General features: G+C 38.3%; 1 protein-coding gene across 3 annotated transcripts in view; it reads right to left on the reverse strand.

Moving 5' to 3' along the window:
• Positions 1-13386, reverse strand: part of SAP130 (Sin3A associated protein 130) — an 81201-nt gene that overhangs the window by 48785 nt on the left and 19030 nt on the right. For all 3 annotated transcript variants that reach the window (XM_044242726.1, XM_044242727.1, XM_044242725.1), the window contains exons 8-11: positions 7661-7808; positions 7399-7489; positions 7094-7198; positions 2846-2987 (exon numbers count right to left, since the gene is read on the reverse strand). In XM_044242726.1, coding sequence (XP_044098661.1) covers positions 2846-2987; positions 7094-7198; positions 7399-7489; positions 7661-7808 — 486 coding nt within the window. The remainder of the gene's footprint in view (positions 1-2845; positions 2988-7093; positions 7199-7398; positions 7490-7660; positions 7809-13386) is intronic.

Raw genomic sequence — 13386 nt, forward strand, 5'->3', positions numbered from 1 at the left:
AAAGACTCTAAAGTTTACACTTACAAGATTTACACACAAATCTTATCAAATACAAAGTAAAACAGAATCCCAAACTTATACAAACTGACTCAGAAACCAGAAAAAGAAAAGAGCAAATTTTAACATAGCCCTGCCACCAAAACTAGATAGGGAGAACAGGAGAAAAGATGATAAACAAATCTCATTCTCTACATCAACACAAAAATTTCTAAAAAAAAATGGAACTAAGTACTGTATAAAACAAAATACATTATGATCAAATAAGGTTTACACAGTTAGATAACAATGATTCAATATCAAAATTTCTATGAATGCCTTAGATTCTTTAAAAAATTAAGAGATCATTTGAAGTATCACAAAATATACACAAAAATATTTAATAGAAACGTAATACTATATGTTAGCTATACTAGAATTAAAGAAAAATTACTTCCCGCTTCAAATTTGGATAGCATTCAATACTTAGGATATAAATATCTTGACAAAAGGAATGGAAAAAAACTTTGTTCCTTAATCTGAAAATAGCACCTAGCAAAATCTATTCTGAAATTTCCCAAGAATTCCCATTCAGATCAGGAATAAGATAAGACTGCTTATTATCTCTACTCTATTTAACATCATATCGGAAGCTCCAGGTAACAACGAGAGACACACAGGTTTGAAAAATGGAAATGAAAAAAATCCCTCATCCTTCAAAAAACTGTCCCTTTTTGTAGACAAAATAAACACTTACATAGGCAATCCAAGAGAATCGATAAACTTTTAGGGCTAACAGGTGTGTTTAGCAAGGTGAATGGATACAAAGGCCAATATATTAAAACCTATAAGCATTCCTACACACCATAATATGCAAACAAGAACATTTAAAAATGACCCAATTCTGAAACTACTTCATATGCACTGTACCAGGTTCTCACTGGGAGAGAAGATACAAATACGGAATGGGGGAGGTAATGGGAACTAGGTAAATTGAACTAGAAGGATCAACATGTACTGAAAAAGTTTTTTTTTTATTTTTATTTTTTATATTTATTTATTTTACAAAAAGAGTAAGAGACCAAGGGAAACAAAGGGAGAGGTAGAGAATCTCACCCAGGCTCCCCACTTGGCATGGAGTTTGGCAGGGGCTTAATCCCACAATCATGACCTGAGCTGAAACCAAGAGTCAGACACTTAACCAACCAAGCCATCCAGGCACCCCTAATGAGTTTTTATGATGTCACATACTTCCTATTTTGTCAGCTAAAAGAGACTGGAAGAAATGACAATCAAGTAGCAATAAACAGAGCTAATGGCTAGATTCTGGTTTCTAAAATGATGAAAAGCAACCCATGGTTAAAAATGGTAGATTCTAGGGCTCAGATAATATTCAGGAGAAACTTGGAATATCTTGTTGTGATGGGAAGTAAGGAAGGGGTAAAATGTATGGGACATGGAAAGCCCACAGGAACTGGTCTGAAGAAACTCCCAGAGACAATGTGAACATCAAAACAAATGACAACAATGAATTATAATAATAAATAAATCCATGAGTCCATGCTCATTTAAAAAAATAAAATATACAACAAAATAAATGGGGATATGTAAAATTTATTTACATAAACATGCCAACTGATAAATGTGGAAGAAATGATAAAAAACGTCATTATTTTGCAATGATCATACTGCAATCATCAACTGATTCAGCCAAGAATCCTGAACAGAGGGATGCCTGAATGGCTCAGTCCGTTAAACATCTGCCTTCAGCTCAGGTCATCCTAAGACCCTGGGATCGAGTCCTGCACCGGGATCTCTGCTCAGTGGGGAGCCTGCTTCTCCCTCTGCCTGCCGCTCCTCCTGCTTGTGCTCTCTCTCATGCTCGCTCTTTGAGAAATAAAATCTTAAAAAAAAAAAGGACTCCTTAAAAAAAAAAAAAAGAATCCCCAATAGATGCTAATGCCACTGAATGAAAGTTTATTGAGGAACAGGGTATTTACAGGCTCCAAGAATTTTCACAAAGATTAGTGGTTTACAAAACAGAAAAACAGGGGTACCTGGGTGGTTTGGTCAGTAAAGCATCTGCCTTTGGCTTGAGTCATGATTCCAGAGTCCTGTGATCGAGCCCTACACTGGGCTCCCTGTTGAGTGGGGAGTCTGATTCTTCCTCTACCCCCGCCCCCTGCTCATTTTCTCTCTCAAATAAATGAATAAAATCATTAAAATTAGGAAAAAAGGAGAAAAATATATCTTTATAGAAAAATCTGGCAAACATCACCTTCACTAGGTAATTAGTGCTGACATAGCTAACAATGAGACATAGGGGTGGCTCTCAGTAACAGTGAGAAGAATGCATCACATAAGTGGTATTTGCTACAAAAAGGCATTACTTGAATCTAACTACAAGGAAACAATTCAACAACCCTAAACTGAAGAGTTTTCTACAAAAACAACTAGCTTACCTATACTCTTCAAAAATGTCACTGTATGAAAGAACCATTTTGGGTAACTGCACTAAGGTAACGAGCAGGTCTTTGTTCTTTGGGGATGAAAATGAAAGTACTTAGGTATAAATGGTCATGCCACTGCAACCTATACTCTAAAATCAGCTCAAAATAAATCAAACACAGAAACACACCAAACGAAAAAGAGATACCAGTAGAACATCCATCAAAAGAAGAACAGCTAAATAAACACAGCACGTTTTTGTAAAATTAAAAAAAATTATACACTATATTATTTTCAGGAGGAAATCTGAAAATAAGAATAAACATATATGTAACCATATTTCTCAGACATTTTGTGTTATTGAAAAATCAAAACAATTAATGACACATTGGGGTAGTATAACTGGCACATTCCCTCCTACCTATTGTCACTTCGGGTTTCCATGGCCACAGGATTTGGAGAGGCCCGATGACCTGAAATGGGAATCAGGCTACTCCTCTCTGCAGGGTAATCAGGCTGGATCCGAGGAGAAGTGTGTGTGATCTGCTGCGGCACCACCTTAGCTACAAATGCAAAATCCAATCATATTACCTCTCATATGCTTTTACTGGCATGCCAAAACATTCTTGGCCAGCAACAATCTTAAGAATGCAAACAGTAATGAGAAGCCTGGATCTTGAGCTTTAATCAAAATAAAAAAAGAAAGATAAGCATATAAGATTCAACTGAATTATTTCAAGCCAGTACTCTACTGATACATTCATATATTCACACTGTTATTTGCCAAAGCAGGGTTCAACATCAATACTTTAACAAAAATACCAGGACTTCCTGGAGACCTTTTTTAAAGGAGAAAAATTTTTGACAACAGCAACAACAAAAATTAACAAAATTTTGAATACCAACAGGGCAAAGACCTTAGCTTCTACTGAACAATCCATAGCTAATTAGTAGTATGTCAATCATTTTAATTTCCAAGTCTCAGTTTCCTCATCTACGAGAAGTCCTTCTTTAGATCATCACTTTATTTCTAAGATCCCTTGAATGTCCTGTGATTTAGCACAAAACTTTACAGCAAAATCAAAATGACTACAGAGTTTTCAAATCTAATCTGAGGCTCAAAGTTTGCTCTCCTCTAGCATTTGCAATCAAGTTTTGTTTAGAAGGCATGGCTGAACTGGGACATACCTTAGTGTTCTTACAGACCCGTCTATTAACTCTATGTAGGAAAATTTGGGAAAAAAAAAGCTGCAGTCCACATTAGATATATATAAGGACAGCTACCATCTGTGCAAGACTCCACAGTTACACCAGTGACAGGCACATAAACACTGGAGACTAGGATGATGCTACCACATTACCTAAAGTGCAGTGCACTGAACACCAAAGGTAAGCAACATAAGTCCACCATGATTCCCAGCTATTTCCCAAGGGAGGAAGCTGGACAAGTTTCTGCAGGATGATAGCTGGGATGCCCACTTCGACCACTGATGACTTGTACTGGCTAAGGCAGATGCCATGCCTTAAGGATAATGCCATGAAATATCTTCCATCAGTAGTAAACAGAGGGGGAGCTGAGTGGAAAGCAACTAAGTCTTGTTTTTCCACTGTGCCCATAAAAGGTAGGAGAAAAGAATGCTCCCAACAGGAATGCAGCTGTCATCTGGCAAAGTGGCTAACTACTGGCTGGTAAACCATACACAAGCCCATGAATTTATATCTGTGCCTTTTTTTCTAATTAAAAATGCCACACATTGTCAATTATAAAAAAAAAAAGACTTAAGGAAAAACAATGCAAAAATCCCAAGTTGAACATAATGCCACCTTCAAAGATGATCCCTGTTTACTGAATGCTGTGATCATCTGATTTTGCTTTTTTAGAATTCTGATACCACCATCATATGTGGGCCAGAGCATCGAGAAAAAAAAGATGGTATTCTATTAGAAATAAGCATTCAGGGGCGCCTGGGTGGCTCAGTGGGTTAAAGACTCTGCCTTCGGCTTAGGTCATGATCCCAGGGTCCTGGGATCAAGCCCCGAATCAGGTTCTTTGCTCAGCAGGGAGCCTGCTTCCTCCTCTCTTTCTGCCTACTTGTGATCTGTCAAATAAATAAATAAAATCTTTAAAAAAGAAAAAAAAAAAAAGCAATGAGCATTCATTAAAGGCAAAAACTCTATGTTTATGGTTAATCAGCCTTCCCCCCCCGACTCAATACATTCCTACTAGTAAAAATAGTTGCATTCAATATTTAACCTCACCTGGAAAAAGCTGCTTAAGTGATTTTAATATATCCATTAAAACCCCCCTTGAAAATCAATGCTCTAGGGTTAATATCAGGTTTCCTTTCTCAACTGAGGTACCCCAATACAGGGATCCTATAGTGATGTAACAAAGAAATATTTGGCTTACTATAAAAGAAGAGAAAGCCAGAGCATAAGCCTGATGGAACTTCGACAAAACCTATCACATTAAGGGACATCTAGGTGGCTCAGTCGTTGAGTGTCTGCCTTTGGCTCAGGTCATGATCCCAGAGTCCTGGGATCGAGCCCCACACCAGGCTCTCTGCTTGGCAGGAAGCCTGCTTCTCTTTTTCCCACCCCCCCTGCTGGTGTTCCCTTTCTTGCTGTCTTTCTCTGTCAAATGAGTAAATAAAATCTTAAAAAAAAAAAATCACATTAAGTGGCAGATGTTAAATCTGTTTGGACACTTCTGTCAAATGATTTTCACAGAATTCAGCAAATAGTTAAAAATCAAAGATAAAATAGCTGGGAGATATGAAGTGTAATACTGTAACCGAAGACAGGTAAAAAGTTGATAGTTTCAGCCAAATGAATGCACATACTTCTGTTACTTCTGTCTCCTGGTACTCTGAGTTTATTTCCACAGTGTCATCTCTCAGCAAGATACAGTGACAAAAATAAGAATGAATCTCTAAATAATTCTTTACAGTGATGATTCAAGATGAAACCAGAGAGCCCCTATAGTGTACACTGCTCTCCTATACTGGTCTAATTTGCTTTATAGCTATAGATATGCTAGTGAGACTCTTGACTATAAAAATGGCAAGAACAAGCCTGCTTCTGTTGTTACAGTGCTCAGGATAACTGATGACACTGTTAGATACAGTCAGAAAATGGAGTGAAGTGACAGTTATGGAACAAGCAACAATCTTTTTCAACAATAGTACATCAATGCTAAAATCACACACACACTCCCACCCTCCAGCCCTTCTCTTCTTTTCACAGGAAGGAATTAACTACCTGCACCACAGAAAGGTAAGAAAGAAGTACGCTCTCTCTGATGTCAAGATGCTGTGAGTGGTAACGTGAGAAAGAGCCAGTAGCAGTGTTTTCACTGCTAAAAGCCTACCATGGGGCTCAGTACCAATTTAAGGGCAGGAATGGCTGAGTTATCCAAGGGAGGAGGAAAGGCTTCCTGGGTTCCACGATCATTCTGGAAAAGTGTCCTCCAAGTCTGCACAGAGGGATGTGAAGCTGTCTTATATGGGAAGGAAGAAACTATCGCCGTGCTGGGATATAGCAGGTAGGGAAGCTATACTTCTAGGGTCACCAGATTTCTGACTGTTAATTATGCCAGTGTATCATCTTACAAAAAGCATTCTAAAAGTTTATGAAAAATATGGCAGCTGTCCCATGACTCTGGGAGTAAAACAGTACGATGACATGCTTATTGTCATACAACCAAGGCAAAGCTAACATGAGAAACTAAACCCGGAGCTTGTGAATTAAAAAGAGCAATGCTCTGCCTCAGAAGCCAGTCTCTGCTTTGGAAGCTGTGACAGCAGACATGTCCACCCCCTAGGACAGGTGTGGGCAAGTCCTGCCTGATGTCTGGGTTGATACTTCAGAATGGCTGTGGGAAAAATCAGAAGAACATTTCATGAGAGATGAAAATTATATGAAATCCAAATTTCTGTGTCCATAAAAAGTTCTACTGAAATGTACCTACACTCAATTGTTTACATCTTATCCACAGTTTAGCAGTCGTGACACAGACCTGTGAGGCCTGCAAAGCTTATAATATTATCTAGCCCTACAGAGAAAGGTTGTCAATCCCTGCTCTTAATGACTATTTGGCTGCCAGTAACTTCAAAGATTTTTTAAATATTGAAAGCATATTTAAAAGGGGAATAAACAAAGCTTAGAAGAAACTTTAGTTTGTGAAGTATCCTGGGGTAAGAGTCAGATGAGAACTGAGGGTAATCAACCCGAGGGTTATCACCCTTCCCACTGTGCATCGCCTAGAGTTTTCCTGAACACTCCATCAGTAGTACAAGTTCTCTTCATTCCAGATCCTTGCTTCTTTTTTGCTTTTTCTGTGGATCTCATTTAACTATGTCAGTGAAGTTAACTTTTTATCACTAAAAGACACACAAAGGAGAGGTAAAATCTGATGAATGAGGAGTCAAAGTTGTGTGAAAATAATGTTTACTTTCAGATCTCAAAGATTATTACCCTCTTTTCCCTCCTATGGTCAACACCAAATCTATATGACAAATATACTAAAAACTGAATTCAGTGTTGCTTTGAAAATCAATAATAATTAAAAAAAACCCAAACAACCCAATACTAGCCCTCTATATGAAGACCTAGTCAGAAGGGCTGAAAAATCCCTTTAAGCTCTGTGTGAAGGCTGCAGGACACTTACCAACTGGGATGTTTGAGGTGGTCACAGCGGTAGCATGGGATGAATGTGAGGGCATTGTCATGGTAACAATTGTACTCGTGGGAGCTTGTGTGTGTGACACAGATCCTGAAATTGGAGGAAAAAAAGTCTTCAATAATGGCCTCTCTACACACACTACCGATTCTCAAATACCTGAGAAAAGCTCTTGGGAAAAGAGAATTCTTCTAGCCTTTTCTTTTTCTCTGACTGAAGCTGAGAAATGGAAAATTAACTTACCACTCATGCCTCACACTTCCTTAGGAGGAAGAGCAGGGCTGCCAACTTACCGGCTGTGGTTGCTGAAGGAATGGTGTTGGTTGCCAAGATAGGTGCTACTGTTGCTGCAGCCACTGGTGTGCCAGTACTGAAGATAGTTTTCTGGGGGGTGGGGGGGAGATATCCCACAATACAGTTATAAACAAGAACATTTCCCCCTGAATCCAGTTTAAAAGCAATTACTGCCTTCAATACTGCTAGGTTCTCAAGAAATTGGGCAGAAGTCTGGTTTTAACCCACAGTCTCCACAGACAGGTTCACCTTTGGTTTTACCTGTGCCATGGTATGAAGCTGTTGTTTTGGCGTCCCTAATGCAGGATGAGATGGCAGTGTGATTCTTGTTGTTACATCCCGTGACTGGGCGGGACGCTGAATACTAATTGCTGCAGATGGTGGATGCTGGATAGACAAAGTTGGCCGACTGAAAGAGATAGGAAAGACACGATTTCTCACTGGTCTCTAGACATGATGCAGGCAGTCAAGGCCATTTGCTCTCTTGTACTAGACCATGATACAGTTTATTTTTTAGGTCTGTGACACCCACAGGTGATCCAATGAAGTAAATGGCCTGTTGAGTTTCTCTCCTGTAAGTTCCATAAACCTCATTTCCAAAGGTATCAATATGCACTATGAACTGAATCAATTAATCTATAATCATTTTCAGCACTCTCAGTGTAGTTAACTGAGAGTTAACTCTCAGGGCAACCCTGAGTAAGCATTATTATATTAATACACTTCACTGTGTGGACAAAACTGAAGATACATGCTAAGGTTTTCACATTATGAGGGAGAATTACAGATGACCCTGGTTAACAGCAGCCCACCCTATTGCCCCCAAAGCACTAACCTGCTCTCAACTTCCTATCATTCGTAACTGTATTGTTTCTTCAAAATTTAGTTGTAACTTTTACTGATTATAACTTCTATAACTTTTATAACCTTTATAGTTATATATTAGTTATAATCTAATTACTGAGATATCAATACAGAACCCACCTCAAATTAACTGGCAGCAAGTTACAGAAACTGCAACAATGGCAAGATAACTTGACATTATAACAAAGTTGGCATTTCAAGTCAGAGGGGGAAGAATGGACTATTTAAATAAGTGATGTTGGGAAGACTATGTAGCCCTTTGAAAAAGATAAAATGGGATCCATGCTTCATGCATTATTACAGCAGGATAAATAAAAAGAGGATCAAAGATTTTACAGCAAATTAAAAAGTACATGAAGAAAAGACAGAATTCTTTTATAACCTGAGTGGAAGAGAGCTTTTTAACTATTAAAAGCTTTCAAAATCTAAAAGCTATAAAAGATCTAAAAATTTGACTCTGTGAATGAACAAGCAAACCTACTTAGTAAAACACACAATAAGCATGGTCAAAAGACTCAAAAATCAAAGTGCAATCTTAATATACTAGGAATTCCTTGCAATGAGAAAAATAACAGCCCAATAAAAATAAGCAAGGGATATGTGCAGCCAGTTCACTAAAACGAAAATGCAAGTGGCTCCTTAACAAAGAAAAGATGCTCACTCCCAGTCACAGGAAAAGAAATACAATTTAAAATACACTAGATAACACTGTTCACCTATCAGATTAGCTAAAATCCCCAAAATGAACAGCATCATGTTGTTCAAGCTGCAAGGAAACAGGCACTTCCAAACATTCTGGAGGGAGTGCAAACAGGTACAGACCTTAAGGAAGGCAATTGCTAGGTATCAAAATTATAACTGCATATACCTTCTGAGTAACAGCCCAATGTTATTGGGCTTTTGGGAATTTATCCTACAGGTATTCTTGCACACATGGATAATGACTGAAGTGTAAGTGTAGTCACTGTAATATTACTTACGATAGTCAAGTACTAGAAACCTCAAACCCATTAACACATACAATGGATCACTGTGCTGGTACTAAGAGAACAATGAGGCTATCTAAGTAATGAAATAGGAAACTTTCAATACATGTTGTTATATTTAAAGAAAGTAGAGAATATATGAATTAGTTTTGGGTAAAAAGGATAAAAGAACTGCACTCGAATCTGACTATATTTAACTAACATTGGGTGGACATCCAGTTAGTTACTACCAGAGAACTCAGAAAACATAAAAGGAAAGGAACAGAAGAACCTGGTAGATGGGGGACAGAGGAGAGTGTGACATCCTTCCTACACATCTTTTCATGCTTTTATATTTTGAAACCACGTGAATACAAATTAAAAAGAAGTGAATAAGCTAAGCTGTAAGAGTAAAAACTTGACTGAGACTGTATGTGTCCAAACTAAGCAATGGTTTCATCTCTCAAATGGTATCCTCTCTCAAAATGCTTTAAAAACAAACATGGTGGGATATCAGTGAATGAAGTGTTCAAACTGAATAAAGGATGGTTTTCTTTCTGAAGAATAAGAGCAAAATGCTTTATCATCCAAGTTAAAGGAAAGCTGAAAAACTGTGATATAACTGTGAACTTGGTGGAACTCCTGGAGAAGAAAGTGTACTACAGGGAGACTGAATCTTTATGTTTTCCAGGATGAACCATTTCCCTAGGCCCATTCCTTATGCTCACCCAAAATGTAAAGGACCCCTAAAGAGTTCCCTTACCTGACTCTCATGTTTTAAGCCAGAAAAAACCCCCAGAAACATATAAACCTGGATAATCCTAAAAAGTCCTTGGGTCACTCTTTTTAAGCCTATTACACCTCTTCCACTGGTCATTTAAAAATGGGAATGAGGGGGGCACCTGGGTGGCTCAGTGGGTTGAGCTGCTGCCTTCGGCTCAGGTCATGATCTCAGGGTCCTGGGATCGAGCCCCGCATTGGGCTCTCTGCTCGGCGGGGAGCCTGCTTCCTCCTCTCTGTCTGCCTCTCTGCCTACTTGTGATCTCTGTCAAATAAATAAATAAAATCTTTAAAAAAAAAAATGGGAATGAGGAATGGATGTTCTCTGATCATTTAAGTGACCACTTTGCGATTTTCTTTAGGTTTCATTTTCTCTCTGCTCACTATGGTAGAACCCAATTTTTATTATGAACAACACAGTCCAAAATCATATCCAGAAACACAAAGAAGTAAAATACAAGCTCTATGTTTATTTCACAGTTAGCCTAATAAATCTCCCCCCAGAGCAGCAGCGCACTGATAAGATTATTGGACTAGATTAGCCAGTACATGGTAGGCCAATTCTGACCAGGATCCCCACTATCACATTGAGAGTTCAAGTACTTTTGCGGCTCCTAGAATTACTGAAGATGACCATTACACCAGTTGTTGTGGGAGTGCAATCACATGCTGCAGCATTAGGTGTTGGGTACAATCCCTATGGAATCAGCCTGAGGATATTATTCCTGATGTGGCAAGTGGAGACTCGGACCTTGCACAAAGTAACAGGATTCTGTATGCCACTGGTCTAGTCAACGAACAATAATTAGGACTTTGTTTTGCAGCCTGGCTTCTTCCCTGTATGGCTTTCATACCCTCTTGAAAGGTGACTGGTATAACATGAGAATAATATTTACCGACATAGACCACCTGCATAAACTCGTCACTCCAACTACCTAGGATGTCTCTGCAGCTTTACCAGATAAAAATCCATTTTGGAGACTGGAGTTTTAATAGTTGACAACATACTACACTAAGTATAGTGCCATGTAAGACATCTGCTCCCAGCATTTATGATGAAAACCAGGGGGATACATAAATATATATAATTATATAAAGTCATGACAAAATTTAGGACACATGAACTTATTAAAAAAATTTTTGAAGAGCTTCATAACAAAGAATAATGTCAACATTCCAATCACTAGGAAAGGGTCTCCACAATTCACCTTAAATATACTCATATTTAAAAGGTCTGGTTCATTTAAAAAAAAAAGAACCAGAAAAGAGTACTTATATTAAATATTTAAATATGTTTTTAAGTGCTTTTGAAAGCACTTGGTAGTCTTTCTACATGGTAGTCTTTGACTTTCAATTACTCCTAATGAAAAAAACCATGAACACTTCTATAAGGTGTATTACTTGTTAGGCATATTTTAATTCCTTTATATACATTAATATAAGTATTCCTTATAATGATCTGTGAGGTAGGCAATATTATTGCCATTTTCTTTCTTCCCCCATAGATTTATTTATTTGAGAGAGAGAGGGAGAATGCGTGCATGAGCATGGGAGGACCAGAGGGAGAGGGAATATCCTCAAGCAGACTCCCTGCTGAGTGTAGAGTCCGACAAAGGGCTTGATGCCAGGACTGTGAGATTATGATCTGAACCAAAATGAAGAGCTGGACACTCAACTGACTGGGCCAGCCAGGCACCCTATTATTGCCATTTTCCATGTAAGGAAATTGAAGCATTCACTCTTTGGTCTAGCACTTCCACAGATCTTGAAAGTATACCATCAAAACAGGCAACAGCACAAGCTGAAATGTCCATCAGGACATCCATAAGCTAGGATACAAAGCAGCCAAAAATAAAGGGAATAAATATCTCTATGTACTGATTTGGAATCATCTCCAGAATATATTAAGAGAAAAATGCAAGGCACAAAACAGTATATATAAATAGAATATGCTGTATTTTCTTGTTCCTTTGAAAGTTACGCCTTTTTTTTTTTTTTTAAGATTTTTATTTATTTGAGAAAGAGACAGAGCCAGAGAGAGAGCACAAGCAGAGGGAGAAGCAGAGAGTGAGGAAGGGAGAAGCAGATTCCCTGCTGAGCAAGGAGCCCACCATGGGGCTTGATCCCAGGATCCTGGGATAATGGTCTGAGCTGAAGGCAGACACAACCTACTGAACCAGCCAGGTGTGCTCCAACATTTGAGGGATAGAGAGGACAGTGAAACTCCTCACTGTATACCTTTTTACATATTTATATTTTAGAAAAATGTGAATCTTAATTAAACAGAAAATACTACTACATATCTCACAGAGAAATTGATCACTTCAAGTGATCTCTGAATACATTTCTGCTCCATTTAGTGAAATGTAGTCTGAAGACAAAAGAACTGGGAAGAAGTCTTAAACTTCACTGTCTCTCTCTCTCTCTCTCTTTTTTTTTTTAGAGAATCTTTATTTCTTTGAGAGAGAGAGAGACAGAGAGGGGGGAACACAAACAGGGGTAGTGGGAGAGGGTGATGCCGACTTCCTGCTAAGCAGGGAGCCTGATGTGGCACTTGATCCCAGGACTCTGGGATCATGACCTCGGCCGAAGGCAGACACTCATCGACTGAGCGACCCAGGCGCCCCAAATGTCATCTGGTCTTATTATTAGTTTAATCTACAGAAAATAAGGGGTTGATTTAAGACCCATGAACTTGGTACTCTGAGTTGTTACTTTGAAACTATTTTTTTTTTTTTTAATATTATGGACCAAAGAACCAAGTAGTTGTATTAATGTCTTGACACAAGGTTTGTAGCGTAAGAGAAAAGATGTACAAATATAAAACTGAAGAAAGAAAAAAAACTTTTAATGTTAAATTTCATTCAGAAATATCAGTATGAAGACATGACTGTGTTTATATATTGATTACCTCTGTTCACAGAAAGAGCCTAAAAGCAACGATACCCTAGGAGCAACGTGTACCCTTAGCACTCAGATCTTGGGTTCTAATTACCATTCTCCACCAAAGAGAACCAAGAATCATTGGAGAAATGGTTGATTTCAAGGCTAGGGAGGCAGAAAAAAAATAAAGGGCCTCATTTACCATGTACCAAAAAGATGAAAGTACTCAAAGTCTAAGAGGAATTATCAAAATGACACTGAAGCCAGTTTGAAGGGGTTCTCACTAGCCAAATTTGGGGCAACTGGGGAAAAAAAGATTTTTATTAAAATATACCGAGTAAATAAAACACCCCTAAGTCCATAGTGGCAACTCCCCCATACACAAAAAAGATCAGAGATTAAGCAGGGTCAGTCAGCTTCTGTGGGAGCACAGAAAGTACTCCCACATCTGTTGTCTTAATCAATATACTCTTTCTCCTAGCAATGAGATTTTCT

Source organism: Neovison vison, chromosome 3 (genome assembly GCF_020171115.1).
Source record: "Neovison vison isolate M4711 chromosome 3, ASM_NN_V1, whole genome shotgun sequence".
Taxonomy (NCBI): Eukaryota; Metazoa; Chordata; class Mammalia; order Carnivora; family Mustelidae; genus Neogale; species Neogale vison.